This window comes from Fusarium poae, chromosome 1 (genome assembly GCF_019609905.1).
Source record: "Fusarium poae strain DAOMC 252244 chromosome 1, whole genome shotgun sequence".
NCBI lineage: Eukaryota > Fungi > Ascomycota > Sordariomycetes > Hypocreales > Nectriaceae > Fusarium > Fusarium poae.
Window position 1 is genome coordinate 8325460 of NC_058399.1, and position 14324 is coordinate 8339783.

The window sequence follows — 14324 nt, forward strand, 5'->3', positions numbered from 1 at the left end:
TTTGGGAAAATGTGAATGGTTCATAAGCGACGATGATACAGTAATGACAGCGGATACCATGCAAGTGGCATTGCAGGAGATTGAAAGGTACGTAATCTGAATAGTGGCATCGGTGTCGATGGGATAGAGATGGGATGCGATCCATGGATGCAGTTCAATACCGTTTGGAGTTGTATGTACGTTATAGTTAGTGAGTGACCAGGTCAGATCAGGTATCCAAGGTGCTAAAAGAAGACGGTAAACTGTTATCCAGTTCAGGGCCTTCAAAAGCCGAGCGTGGACAGGGGGTGGTTTTGGGGTTTGGGGTTCTGTTTGCATACAAAGATGCTGTAGCTCGGTACTTGACGGGCTGACGGTGTTGGCGATGACACACGATTACAAAAGCCAATTGGAGAATCCCACCCAATGGGAAGCTGAAGTGCCGCCTTGTTCGGCTCTCCCACTTTTTCGCATGCACTTTTATTTCTGATCGCTTCAGTTGTCTCAAACCAGACGAGACAAGGGAATGAAAATGGGAAAAGGGAAAGGGAAGGGAAGGGAAGGGAAGGGAAGGGAAGGATGGAAGCGAAGCGACGTGAACAGGGATCATGGAGTGTGGCATCCCAGAGAAGGAACATCTGCCCAATTACGGGACAAGGCAAGAGATGGCCTGCAGAACGGCAAGTGCATCATCGAATCATGATGCTGCAAAAGGTACCTGGAAAGAGGAACGGGTGGAGGGGACTAACAGCGCCAGGCCCCACGAAAGACAGGCACGAAAGCCAATGCCGGAGGTCGCTGAATGCTGGCCCTGGACCTTGCAAGACCTTGACCATGTTCGTTTTCATCATCATTCATTTTTTTTTCACTTCTCTTTCCCTTTTGATATGACATCCATACCGCACTAGGTATCCCATAGTTATATCCCACCATACTAATATGTAGGTACCATGTCGACTTGTTTTATCAACGGTTGCGGTTTCTCCCCTCGCAGGGTACATTACACAGTAGGGCTCTGAGATGCAGGGAACAGGCATGGTAGGGTATCCATGGCATACTTACCTAGCCAGGGACCTGATCAGCAAGTGCCTTAATAAACTGGGCTGAGCTGGGCTGTCGGTCCGGGGAGATATCACAACAACACTCCACATTCATTACGATATTACTGTCTGTGGAATCAAATTCATCATCCTGGGCGTATATACTGGATTCATAGGGTAATCACGGTTCAGACTCAGCAGCAGCAGCAGCGCGCGTACAATACCGTGTCGCACCTAAGGGGAGATGACATGCCATGCCATGATATCCGTAGCCGTCAGTCAGTTAGTTAATTCGAGACAAGGATACGTCCGTACAGTACCGCTGAACTCAATTGACGCGCGGCAGGATGAGGTACCGCAAGTTGGAGCTAAGGGCGAGGCGAGGCGACGTGAGACGAGCCCATCAAGACAAGAACAGGACCTAAAGACAGGGATCAATGGAGCGTACCACCAACTTGACTTGACGAGTAACTACTAATAGACAAGTGACAAGATCGAGGAGAATAACGGGCGGGACTATGGATTGGATGGATGCGATGGATACGACTAAACTAATTACATGCCACCGGGGGCTGCTGCCAGTCACGAACTACTGTACACTGACTGCGCTACGACGACAGACGGCATGTTCCTACAAAGCTCCTGGTCCTGCAATAGGTAATTACATCGTATGGCCGTTTTTAGATGGGAAAGATTAGGGTGGGCTTGGGCTTCAAGTCCAAATCCAAGTCCAAGTCTTAGTACCAAGTTCAAGTCCAAGCTTGTAATAATGGGGAAATCGGAAAGAGGGGGGACCTTTTGTTCAACACCCCTTCTCTTTTTTCTCTCTCTCTCTCCTAGTTGGCACTGACATTTGCTTGTTGATCTTGGCTTTTTTATTTTAGATCAATTCTGCAGTACACACTAAATAATTTTACTGCACTGCTGCACTGCACAGCACAGACATGGTAAAACATGGAACAGCAAGCGATGGGAACGTGTATTCTGTGCCGTAATTGCGTTTGATATCATTCGTACAAACAACAGCAAAGGGTATAGATGAAAATACAGTGTTTTTGGTACCTGTACAGTAGAGTAGGCACCCCCAAGTCGTGTAAGACGGGAGACCCTTAAATGATCTTCACTAAGGTTTGGGCATCTTTGACGGGGTGCTGCTCTACCTGAAGTGATGCCGTCTGTAATATCAGGCACGTGCTTGGAACCTGACGCGATGTGCAGTCAAATTTGATGCCATAAGGTAAAGACTTTCTTCTTTGCGAAACCTCCATCAAACCCCCAAAATTTGAGGTGCGCACGTTCCAACTATAGTACACACATTGACCCATTTTCTTGTCCTTGTCCTTGTCTTTGTCTCGTCTTGTCTTTTTTTAATACTGGATTATCATCAAGCTAGTAACGTAAACTAGCAACGTTGAATCCTGTACTAACTAGTATCCGTATGTAACTTGGGCGATACCGGGAATGTGCTGCCGTTGTGTGTAATAGACAAGGCCTATCTACTTGCAATAGTTGGTAGGTGCCAAAACAATCGACGGGAAAATTGAAGCCGCAAGATTGCTTGCTGTACTATACCGAAAATAACAAACGCTTGCGTCGGAGCCAATCCGCCCATCAAATTCTGCATGCAATCTCACCTGTGACGCTTGTCTGACTCTATCGTTGCTATGTACGGATGCAACAATATCGACATTATGCACAAAAAGCTCGAAGTTGGGAACAAGAAGGAGACTACTACTAGCAGCAGCAGCAGCAGCAGCAATAAGAACGTACAGAAAGGACAAGGGCAGAATACATACGCCAACGAAAAAAAAAAACACCACCCTGTCTGTAATGTAGGTATGTACGTTGGTAGTGCTGTATACTAACCCGAGAAAGCGTTGCCGTCGGGTGGGCTTGGAGTGGCCGGCGTCGGAAGTCTCGGCCGTCTCCGGGGTTCCGGACGGGGGAAGGGTTTCTCCTTTAGTTGTTAATGGATGGATCATGGTGCCTATTCCTATTACAATTACTTACTAGCTGACCACTTTGCCCGCACTTGCCCTGTCGTTTTCCTTGCCTTGCCTTGCGCTGCCTTGCCTTGGGCTTCGCTTCGCCTACAATACCTGACCTTGTCTGGCTGGTCTGGTAGTCTGGATCGTACGTACTGTTTCGGTAGGTGTCTCTCAAATTTACCAACTCCACACACCTCCTCTCTGGAAATGGAAAGAAGGGGATGGGGGGAAGCACGTCCCATTATGTGATGATGCTGATGATGGTGGTGGTGGTGGTGGTGGCAGTGGCTGAATTGGACGGGCCTTTACGGCCGAGAGGAGAGGCGAGAGAAGAGGAGAAGAAGAGAAAAGAAAGAGAAACAAGAAGATGGCTTTACCAAAGATTAGATACAAAAAATGTTGATGGATTGTCTTAGAGTTCGTCAACAGGTACCAAAGATCCGGTTCACTCTAAAAGAATTCAATCGCCTTCGAATAAAAGGTTGGACGAATCATTGCATTGGTTTTCCTCCATCAATTAAAAGAAGCTCTTTACCGGTCTGAATCCAAAATAATTGAACCCTGTCTGTTCCTTAACTAGATCTGCCCAGGTCTCCAAGCTGTCGGGAGCTGGCGAAAACTTATCTTACAACCCACCTCATTCTGGTACATGTGGTATTGCAATATCTTTAATCAAAGATCGACGAAATGAATTTATTACATCCACAATATCACCAGTTGAATACGGATAGGATATGTTAACATAAGATAGATCGTGCATCTCTTCGTCTTTTGTGTCCTGACGCTCATTCGTTTCCCTCCCTTCCTGTTGTCCCTGTGAAATTGACCCTCTTTGATATATACACGCCTGGGGAAGATTTTAGACACGCCCCCCTTCTCAAGTCTTTTCATGCATCAGTGACGCACTATTCTTCTTTCTTGAGAATATGCCATGACAGTTATGATTGTCGTCTATCTCGATAAGGGGGCACGTATGTATGTGATGTGTCTGATTTGGTTCCGTATGAATTGCTCGGAACAATGCCTTTCTTCGGAACTTCTCGACAACTGCCGAAAGTTGAGCTGTTACAATGCCCCAGATTGGATGCCTCTTTTTTTCACATCTTTGTTTCTGACAGGCGGGAGATATTCATTTTGCCATTCAACAACCCCCCTCCTTTTTCCAATTTGATAGTACTATTTATTACTGGAGAAAAAAGGCCAAAGCACCACAGCCCCCCTCATTGTCATCAACGGCCATAACAGGCCATGTCCCTTCACATCACTTCATTCAATTCTGCAATGGGCTTGCGTCTGTCATGACTTGGCCGGCTCTTCTTTTTTCTGTGTGCTGGGGGCCCTGAACGCCACGAACCCACATGCATTCCTAACATGGCACGCCATCATTATGGTAATAGGAACCGTCTAATGTCGCCCCTCACCGTGGGTCATGGGCGTATGTACCTAGATAGATTCAATGAATGCAAATTCACCCAGATAGGTAATGCACCTATCTAAAAACTGTGCATTGAGTTGCGTTGCGCAGCGCTGCGTCGCAAGCCAAGCCACCATGAAAAAGGCCGTCGTAAAAACCTGTCACGGCTCTCCCATCCCGACTACATGGGATAGAATGGGATATTTGGTGTTTTTGTTAACCGACTTGGGTTGGCGCGGGCCACGGTTTTTGTACATGGTCATGGCTTTCATGTCACAGTCCCAGTCCCAGTCCCAGTCTCAGTCTGAATCCCAGTCCTAGTCCCAGTCCCGGTCTCAGTCCAAATTCAACACCGGTCATCGGGAAGGGTCCATGGATGAACAGCCCGAGCAGGAGGTGAATACGTACACCACAGCTCTCCCGCCCGTCGCTGCCCTACCAATCAATGCCTGCACCTCTCACCTCACTAAAGAAAGTACAGTACACGTACATACAGCAATGTACAGTACGGTATAGTGCTACGACTTTACATCCCTGAGGTTGGTGCAAGTACCTGGTACCTGGTCTCTTTCATGTTTGTGAGGAAATAAAGGCAGGCCGCGGGCACCGTGCTGCAGATATCGCGACCTCTTCAAGTCATTCGTAAAGTACGTAGTAAAAGAGACGAAATTAAACGAATCAGCTTGTGATATCTCTGACCAGGTCTTAACACTGAACAAAGTCCAAAAAGCCAAGTGCTTTTCGATACCCCCTAGCGTGTGTAGTGTATGTACCTGGCTGCTGAAGCCCCCTGGGTCTAGCTGAGAAAGGCCGGATCGGATACATACACACTACCTGCCAGCAGACGTATGTAGACGCAGACGGGAACCAACAAAAGCATGGCCCTGTCTCCAAGTTCAATGTACCTTTTAGTCTGGCCAATCCTGTTTAGTGCACCAAAGCTCGAATCGATTTGAGGAAGTACATTATATCCAGGCCATCCACATCCACTTACACTTGCTTGACTTCATCACATCCCCATCTAATTCATTCTACCATAACTTGCTCCTTCTTCTTTTTCTTCTTCTGCTACATTATTATTTCTTCATTCCCACATTCCAACTAAACTTCAACAAGAAGTTTCATTTGTCAATACGCTGCTCAATTAACTTCAGTACAAGCTAATCAATCATCTTACATTATTCACCACGCTCAAAGCCTCCCGCGATCAAATTCAAACTTAAACTCCCTGGCGGACCAGAAAGAATATCATCCGAGTTCTGACGTGTTGTGTTGTGTTGTGGTGACGACACAGTCATAGGTGTTCAACGGTCAAACCATCTCGTGCCTGACACTACGCCTTATCAAACTCTACTTTGAACCTTCTGGTATCAATTGAATACCCACGCAACCAATTCGGTCACAACTATAAAGCAAGATATCTCAACAGCTGATAAATAATCTTGCTCGGCCCGTATGGTAGTCATAACTCTACGAAAATCGGAAAGTCTATCAGCTGCGTGGCAAACCAGTCATATACATTCACAGTAATTACGCAAATTCAATATTCTTCCGGCACAGCAACACGCTTGTCCGGACAGGCAACGACTGGACAGTCAAGGCCCATGCGCACAAAAACTTTGGTCGACATAGCAACTCTGATATCTTGGACAAGATTTAATTCTTGTTAGGCACAAGAATTTATTATAAAAGAGTAGCTTCCCCCGCTACTGAGTTCGATCAAAACTCTTACAGAAACACAAACATATCTTGAGCTTCAACTCAAACATCACACACTATCAACCATGGCAAGCGCCCCACTCCAGATAACCTTTGAAGGGTTTATCAAATCCACTATGGATGCTCTAATGATCTTCGAAGCCTGCTTGAATGGTACCCTTCGGCATGCGGCTCGACGACCACACGACCGGGAACGCCAGGAGCTGATCAGAAGCGGATCGGTCTTCGTCTACGAAGAAAACTCCTCCGGGATTAAGCGCTGGACTGACGGCGTCACTTGGAGCCCAAGCCGAATCTTGCAAAACTTTCTGGTGTACCGGGAACTGACCCAACCCTTCCCACCTGGACAGAAGAAGCAGGCTATGAAGAGGACAAAGAAGCCACAGACTGGGATTACCAAGGCCTACAACAATCAGCGGTCGCGGGCCACAAGTTTCTCCAACATGCCCAATGGCGCTGGTTTCGATACTGGCGCTGGTTTCAATACTGGCGCTGGTTTTGATGCTGGTGCTGGTCTTGATGCTGGTGAACTTGGGGACGACACCCGGGAACTTGTAGGGTCACTCATTGACTCCTACGACTTCAAGGCTACTGGTCTTGTCAAGAAGACTATTAGCATCACGTACAACGGCATCCAACACCACCTCGTCAGCTACTATACTGTTGATGATATCAAGGCAGGACGACTCATGAGGCCTTGCGACCACCCCGCAGTTCGGAAAGTCTTTCCTCGGGAAGATCTCATCAGCTCACAGAATTTCCGGGTGCCGATACATGATGAGCTAGTTGGAGAGGAGGAGAGACAATTCCTACACTCACGAGAGGCCATTATACCACGTGATCAGTTCTATACTACCGCCAGCTATCCCGTCAACTACCAACACCAACACCAACCCATCTATCAGTACTTCCCGCAGCATTATGACACCGCACCACTCCCTAATGCCCCCACACTCCCTAATGGCCACACACTCCCTCATGGCCACACACTCCCTAATGGCCACACACTCCCTCATGGCCACCAACCTCAAGGTTTTGGTGTTGAGCACCAGCAGCATATCTATGCCCCGCAACCCCCGCAACCCCCGCAGCCCCCCCACAACCCCAACAACAACAACAACAACAACAACAACAACCCTTATGGCGGCCCTCCTCCTCCTCCGGGGTCTTCTTTTCCCGGGTCAAACAACTACAATCCTCATAACGGCTTCATGTAATAAATCCAGGATTTATTGCAAGTCAACAATCCTAGATTTCAAAGAGCGCTGTCTGGAAGCGCCGGCAGTAACTACTTTGACTAGGTATGATAGGCAGGAATGATAAATAAAAGTTAATTACAAAAATGACAACTCCCACTGGTGAACAATGAACAAAAAGTAATGCCTGTAAAAGAACAACTCCGGTGCGGGGAATCGAACCCCGCTCGCCGCGGATTTCTCAAGATGAAAACGCGGTATGCTAACCGATACACCACACCGGATGCGATTTGGATGAAAGACATTCAAGATAGTGGTGCTCATGAATGATTGTAATTATTTTTGCTAGCGTCGGATCCAAAGTGGACCCACGATCTAAAGGCTTCGATCTCCTTTTGTCTCTTCAGATCTGCCCATAGTTGAGCAAGTCTAGCAGCCTTGAGTTCCTCTATAAGCTCTGCTTTTTGTTGGCCTCCTGTGGATTTGGTAGGATCATCGATATTCTCTTCCTTGTATTGTGACCGTCTTCTTGTTCCTTCTCGTCAAGTGCAAATAGCCGACTACTACTAGTGTCTAACCAAAATATGTCGAAGCTTCAGGGTACGAAAGTAACAAACAGTATAATAAAACTGTCACAGAGGCTTCAAGTTTACTGTGTTTGAGTTACGTCTTATTAGGAGGTAGTTTTCTCTACTGCTTGGCACCGTTCATCTCGAACCAAAATGGGCAAGTTAAACATTATCGTCGAGTCTAATCAAATTAAATTAAACAATTATGTATCTTCGCAGAAGATCAATGCCAAAAATGAAAACACGACGAGATCAACACACTAAACGAGAAACAGATCATACATGATCCGCAGATGCCAAGTATTGGTGATCACCATAGCGTGGGGTGTCATGGCCATGGCCATATTCAACCAGGCGGGGTTCTGGGATCTTTATCGGGTCTTATCGCTTTCGACAAACCTTAGCACGACTCCATCATCGGATATACCTGGGCCAACAAGATATCGTCGTGGGCGAATTCGACCGATTGAGCGTCTGGGCAGCGCCCAATTCTTAAAAAACCCCCCCAAAAAACACTCAACTCAAGTCAAGCGAAGATATGAGTATATCCGCGAGGTTGGCTTGCCGGGCAGCGACAAGATGTGCTGCAAACATAAGCATAAGGCCTGCTGCTGTGAGGTTTGCGCCGAGACACACGACACCAGCAAAATTACAGAGCCTCTTCTTCACAAAAGCGCAATCATGGCAAGATAACAAAAACCACCAAAAGCAGCAGGATGAGAAAAATGTCGGGTGAGTACGCGACGGGAAACCTCAATTGGTCGCGGCTGACTGACCCGGCCTTGTCCAGAACACATCCCCCGACAACACAACATGTTACGCCCTCGCGACCCGCCGAAGTGCTGCACGAAGATATATACACGGTACCAAACATCCTGACCTTTACGCGTCTCGCTGCCGCTCCTGTCATTGGATATCTTGTTCTACACGACCAGCATGCGTGGGCGGTTGGTCTCTTTGCATACGCAGGCATCACCGACCTGCTTGATGGATGGATCGCGCGACGCTGGGATAGCAAGACTGTCGTGGGCACAGTAATTGACCCCATGGCAGACAAGATGCTCATGACCATCTTGACCATCTGTCTTGCTGCCAAGGGTGCTTTGCCTCGTGCGTTTTGCCTCCCCCATTCTAATCCATCGTGAACAGCGTAGCTAACATGCCCAAAAAGTCTGGTGTGCTACCATTATCCTTGGCCGTGATGTTGGTCTTGCCATCTCTGCAATCTACTACCGCTGGATCTCCCTACCACCACCAAAGACATTTGCCCGATACTGGGATTTTTCACTTCCCTCAGCTGAAGTGCGTCCTACAACTATCAGCAAGTACAACACTTTCCTGCAGCTTGCTCTTGTAGGAGTCACCACAGCTGCTCCTATCGTGACCGCAGACCTGACCACTGCATTAACAATCATGCAGTAAGTCCAATTCCTTAAAAGTCCTGTCGGCATCTGCTAACATGGTTGACCAGATATGTTGTCTCTGCCACCACCATCTGGAGCGGAGCGAGCTACATCTACACAAAGGACGCCGTTAAAATCCTCAATAAGCAAAAGCCAAAAAAGCCATAGAATTATGGTTTCTGTGCAATTTAGTAAAGCGGCAGACGATGAGAAAGCACGAGTGCAACGGGTACCTTTGTTTGATTCAGGCTTAAGTGCGGGAGCTAGCAAGGTCAAATAAAACATCAAGAAAGAAGAAACATAGAAGTCAAAAGGTCACTAGTGACGGCCCGCAACCTTGAGCCTGATATGTTATGTATACCCCTTTGTTCAAAACGAGCCCAAGACGAATTCTAAATCGCATGCTTCCGGAATCTCCGCCTGGAACTTTGTCAAGAAACGTGATTATGACACTTACATATGCTATATACTTTTCAAGGCCCCTATTTATAACCCCCCATTGTCCCATGTGAAAACGCCAAATTTATGCATCGTCCCTGATCATCGTACATTGAATCTCGTTATGTGCGGCTTACTTAGCCTCGCCTGCATACATGCACCAGCCCTTGGCTCTATGGAACCTCTGTTGACTCTCCCAATACACCACGGACAGGCTTGCGTCGGACGTATGCTAGTAGGCGCAAGCTACCTGATGGAGTGACACCTTCGACACGTCTTGCCTGTGCAAGGTTCTCTGGCTTGGCTGCCCTGAGGGCTTCCTTCTCCGACAAGGCAAGACCAGGAATTTCATCATAATCAAGGTCGATAGGGATGCGCACGCGCTCGTCGTTGGTGAACCGCTTTCGCTCCGCCTCGGCGATCTTGACATACGGAGCATAAAAGGCCTCGATGGCGACACGGTTTCGTACATTCGGTGAAAAGTCCATAATGCTCGGCACGACAGATGCAAGCTGCTCGAGCTCGATACGCGTGGTTGTGCTTGAGAGCTGGAGCATATCGATGCCATCCCGACGGGTTGAGTTGCGCTTTAAATGGAATCCTTTCTCAATCCATTGGCTTGGGCTCAAAGACACCGACTGCAAGGCCTTTGTGAGGTCGTCCATTTGCTGTCGCTCATCGCGATAACTGTCCCAGCGCTTGTCAGATATGACACCCCATTCGTGGCCCTTGGACGTTAGTCGGAAATCAGCATTATCAGCACGTGCGGCCATGCGGAATTCACTACGAGATGTAAACATTCGGTAAGGCTCCGTGACGCCTTTGGTGATAAGATCGTCCACCATAATACCGATATATCCATCTCCACGTGCAAGGGAAACCCCCGGAAGACCCCGAGCTGAGCGACCTGCGTTGATTCCTGCGAGAACACCTTGGCCGGCTGCCTCCTCATATCCTGTTGTACCATTGATCTGGCCTGCCAAGTATAAACCACTAATGGCCTTTGTTTCCAATGTTGATTTCAGGCCTCGTGGGTCAATGTAGTCATATTCGACACCGTATCCGGGCTGAAGCATTTTCGAGTTTTCCAGGCCTGGGATTGAGCGCAAGACCTTCTCCTGCGCTTCAGCAGGGATGGTCATGGATAAGCCGTTCGGGTAGATGACTTGGCTGTCAAAACCCTCCGGCTCAAGCCACACGATATGTCGAGTCTTGTCGGCAAACCGAATTATCTTGGATTCCAAGGAGGGGCAGTAGCGCGGGCCTCTGACAGTCTCTCGGATGTGGATCGTCTTGTCAAGATTATCGCGTACAATATCATGAGTCTTCTCGTTTGTATACGTCACGCTGCAAGTGAGCTGTTCTTGTACTGCCACTGTGTTGTTGAGGTAACTGAACGGTGACGGTGGGTCATCGCCGTATTGCCTCTCTAGAATGTCGTAGTTTATGCTCGCTCTGTCGATTCGAGGAGGTGTGCCTGTCTTGAGTCGGCCCAGCTGAAAGCCTGCATCGCGTAGCGATTTGCTCAATCCGAAGGTCGCTGCCTCACCAAGCCGACCGGCAGGATACGCATCAAGACCAATATGAATTTCACCACCGAGGAATGTTCCAGTTGTTATAATGACCTTGCTTGTCGGGAGAATCTGGCCCGACTCGAGACGTACTCCAGAAATGCGACTCGAAGCGCCGTCCGTCGGATCCTGAGGTGTGACAACGATGTCGGATACACTGTCGAGTACAATTGATAGGTTCGGATACGAAGTGAGTTCGGCCCTCATGTGCTTCTTGTAGAGATCGCGATCGATTTGCGCCCTTGGACCCTGTCGTGTACCTGTCAGCCATCAACATCTACCAATCATCGAGTTTGAGTTGACATACCCAAACAGCCGCGCCCTTTCGCCGATTTAGAACATGAAACTGTACACCAGACTTGTCGATGATCCGGCCGGCCAACCCATCGAGCGCATCGATTTCTCGAATAATTGTGCCTTTGCCAATACCGCCGAAGCTCGGATTACAGGAACATGTTCCCAGGTTATCCATCTTGGGAGTAATCAAAGCTGTTCGCGCTCCAGCTCTCGCCGCAGCAGCACATGCCTCAGCGCCAGCATGGCCGCCTCCGATTACCACGACATCATAAGGCCTGTAGTGGGGGTGTCAGTGACTGTTTGCGATGGATGCCAGCCATATCAAAATAAAATCCGCGGAGTTGGTTTGGCTTACTTTGTGTCGCTGGAGACGGTCGCAAGACATCTTCGCCTTGGGATTGACCATTGATGCCGTAAGACGGCTGTCCTTGTTCTCAGTAATGCGCGCATCTCATGTTGTTGAAGTTGTTAAAATTTGCCTTTTATGATGACCAATGTTTGAATTTCAAGGTGCCGAACCCCAGAAAGTACAATGCCTAAGTAGGTACCTACGGCTAGACTTGCGCTAAATTGATGGGCCATGCCTGTCCAATCAGAAGTTAAGATTCACACACTTACATCCCGATCCGATCCCATCATGGATTTGTAGTCAGAGATGAGATCATGACGCTCTGAAACAGATCGTCTCTTAGAAAGATCAAATCACTCAAAGTACAAGGGATGTGAGCTGACTCTCCTTTACAAACTTTCAAAGTATTACAATATCAGATACGGGAGGGCACTTGGGAAACTACTGTTGAGGGAGAAGTTAAACAAAAGGCAATTAAGATCAGGTGTCATTCGATCTAAGATGGCTTAAAAGATATACGCTATAATAAAATACCTCTTTATCTAGGTGAACTTATTTACCTTCTACCACGGCTCTCAGGCCATGAACTGACAGCATCATTCACCTCTTCCAAGAACGTCGCTGAGTTATGAATTGTGGTGCCACCTAGAACAACCCGTACACCTGGGCTTGATGCATTGAGTTCTGCAATCATCTTGGCCTCCTCATAAGTTGCACCACCAGCGATGAATACGATGATATCTTGCGGCTTGTCCTTGGTAACGCCACCACCCTCAACGAAGGGATATTGTTGATCCTTGAGTCGACCCTTGATCAAGTTCTGCAGGGTAGTTTCAAGCAGAGGACTGTGCTGTGTATAAACGTTTTCCACACCCTTCAGGCCTTTGAAGCGGTTTGAAGTGGCCGAAAAGATGCCTGCTGATTCGAAGATCTCTGAAATTCCGCCTTGAGATTGTGACGCCTGAAGAGATGTGTGGTATGCTGTCACCTTGCCAATCATATCTGCGTCTCGTGGCGACACGTTCCCAGCAGCAACGAGAAGATCCGTAAGCATGGCCAATGCGTTAGACGGATGCTTATGGTAACGGAGAGCGTACAAAGCTACAAGGCCTACTTTGCTCTCTGATGTAACGTTTGGTGACTGGATAAGTCGCTGGATATTCTGTCCACCGGGTTAATATGGACCAAGCTTCATGTGACAGCAATCATACCTTGACATCGGTTCCGTGATTGTCATTACAAGCCAAGCTTTGTTCCAATTCACTGACTTCGAGCAGATTATCGGCCGCCACACGTCTGCTGAGCTCTGACACCAGGGTGACATGCTTGCTGACGTTGCCAGATAGTTTTCGAAATTCTGGGTATTCCTCTATAAACCGCTTCATATCGGATATTGACTCGATGTTTTCATTATTCTTCGTTTTGGACTGGAATTGTCCAACATATTCCTTAATGTTGCCTCCAAGATCACCGAAGTTTAGGAACATGTTCTTCTTGAAGAAAGGGTCCTGATCCTGTGACAGAACAATTTCCTTCTGCTCTGGGCTGATGTCAGGGACATCGCTGAGATCGACACGACCGTTCTGAATGCCCAAGAGGTGGTGAACCATAGCCTGGTATGTCCATTGCGTGAGTAGCGGTGTCACTGGATCCTCGCGACGGTCCAGCACGAGCAGAATGGGGGGCGTATCGACCTTTCGAAAATCGAATAGTGAGTCTTCTTGTGTCATAAGATATCGGACCTCTGTTGCTAGCTTCTTTGCTAGTGGGCTCGTCTTCTGATACCTGATCAAAGGCTTCTTCTTGAGCGAGAGCAATACAGCGACAAGGCCTTCGGAGCACCTCTGCAGTGAGTCTGGGTTCCACGTATCTGGACTTCCAGCCCATATGCGTTGCTGTGGAAGAGTGAAGCCGAAGGAGAAGAGATCCGGGTTGATGACTGTATAGTCGGCAAAATGCTCCTGCACCAGTTTGACTACCTCATGGTCGTCTGCCTCGGCCAATCGTTCTAAAGATGACTTCTTGACTACATTTGTAAAGTACAAATGGTACTCGCCATACTTTGGGTCTCTTAGCTCGTCTATGAGTAACTGGATTGATTCAGGCGATGGGCGCACGAAAGATAGACATCGCAAGTGTCGCATCTTCTCACGAGATGCATTGTCTAGGCGGTCGATAAGATAGACCTCGTGGTTGAGAAGAGCTGACTGCGTAACCGCAGTTGAGACAATAGAGACAGTTTCTCTATCGAGCAAGAGGATTTTCATCTTGGCGGACGACGTATCGCTGGTCGCGACCACCTTATTGATGTACCCTGAAATTGCTTGGGCGACATCCATGATGATGGCTGAAGCGGCTCGC

At 48.1% G+C, this 14324-nt stretch overlaps 3 protein-coding genes and 1 non-coding gene across 4 annotated transcripts; 2 read left to right on the top strand and 2 right to left on the bottom strand.

Annotated features, from left to right (window-relative positions):
* Nucleotides 1-6205: 6205 nt before the first annotated feature.
* Nucleotides 6206-7357, top strand: FPOAC1_002718 (uncharacterized protein; the record flags this gene model as incomplete). The annotated part of the gene is made up of 1 exon (XM_044847294.1): nucleotides 6206-7357. The coding sequence occupies one exon, from the start codon at nucleotides 6206-6208 to the stop codon at nucleotides 7355-7357; it is 1152 nt and encodes a 383-aa protein (XP_044713210.1).
* Nucleotides 7358-7537: 180 nt separating this feature from the next.
* Nucleotides 7538-7620, bottom strand: FPOAC1_002719. The gene has a single exon. It is a non-coding gene; the product is annotated as a tRNA-Glu (tRNA).
* A 1010-nt stretch (nucleotides 7621-8630) lies between these two features.
* FPOAC1_002720 (uncharacterized protein) lies at nucleotides 8631-9476 on the top strand (the record flags this gene model as incomplete). The annotated part of the gene is made up of 4 exons (XM_044847295.1): nucleotides 8631-8641; nucleotides 8696-9015; nucleotides 9077-9323; nucleotides 9377-9476. 4 exons carry the CDS (start codon nucleotides 8631-8633, stop codon nucleotides 9474-9476), a joined length of 678 nt encoding a protein of 225 aa, XP_044713211.1.
* Nucleotides 9477-9919: 443 nt separating this feature from the next.
* Nucleotides 9920-14302, bottom strand: FPOAC1_002721 (uncharacterized protein; the record flags this gene model as incomplete). The annotated part of the gene is made up of 4 exons (XM_044847296.1): nucleotides 9920-11566; nucleotides 11625-11889; nucleotides 12524-13125; nucleotides 13175-14302. 4 exons carry the CDS (start codon nucleotides 14300-14302, stop codon nucleotides 9920-9922), a joined length of 3642 nt encoding a protein of 1213 aa, XP_044713212.1.
* Between the last annotated feature and the right edge of the window lie 22 nt (nucleotides 14303-14324).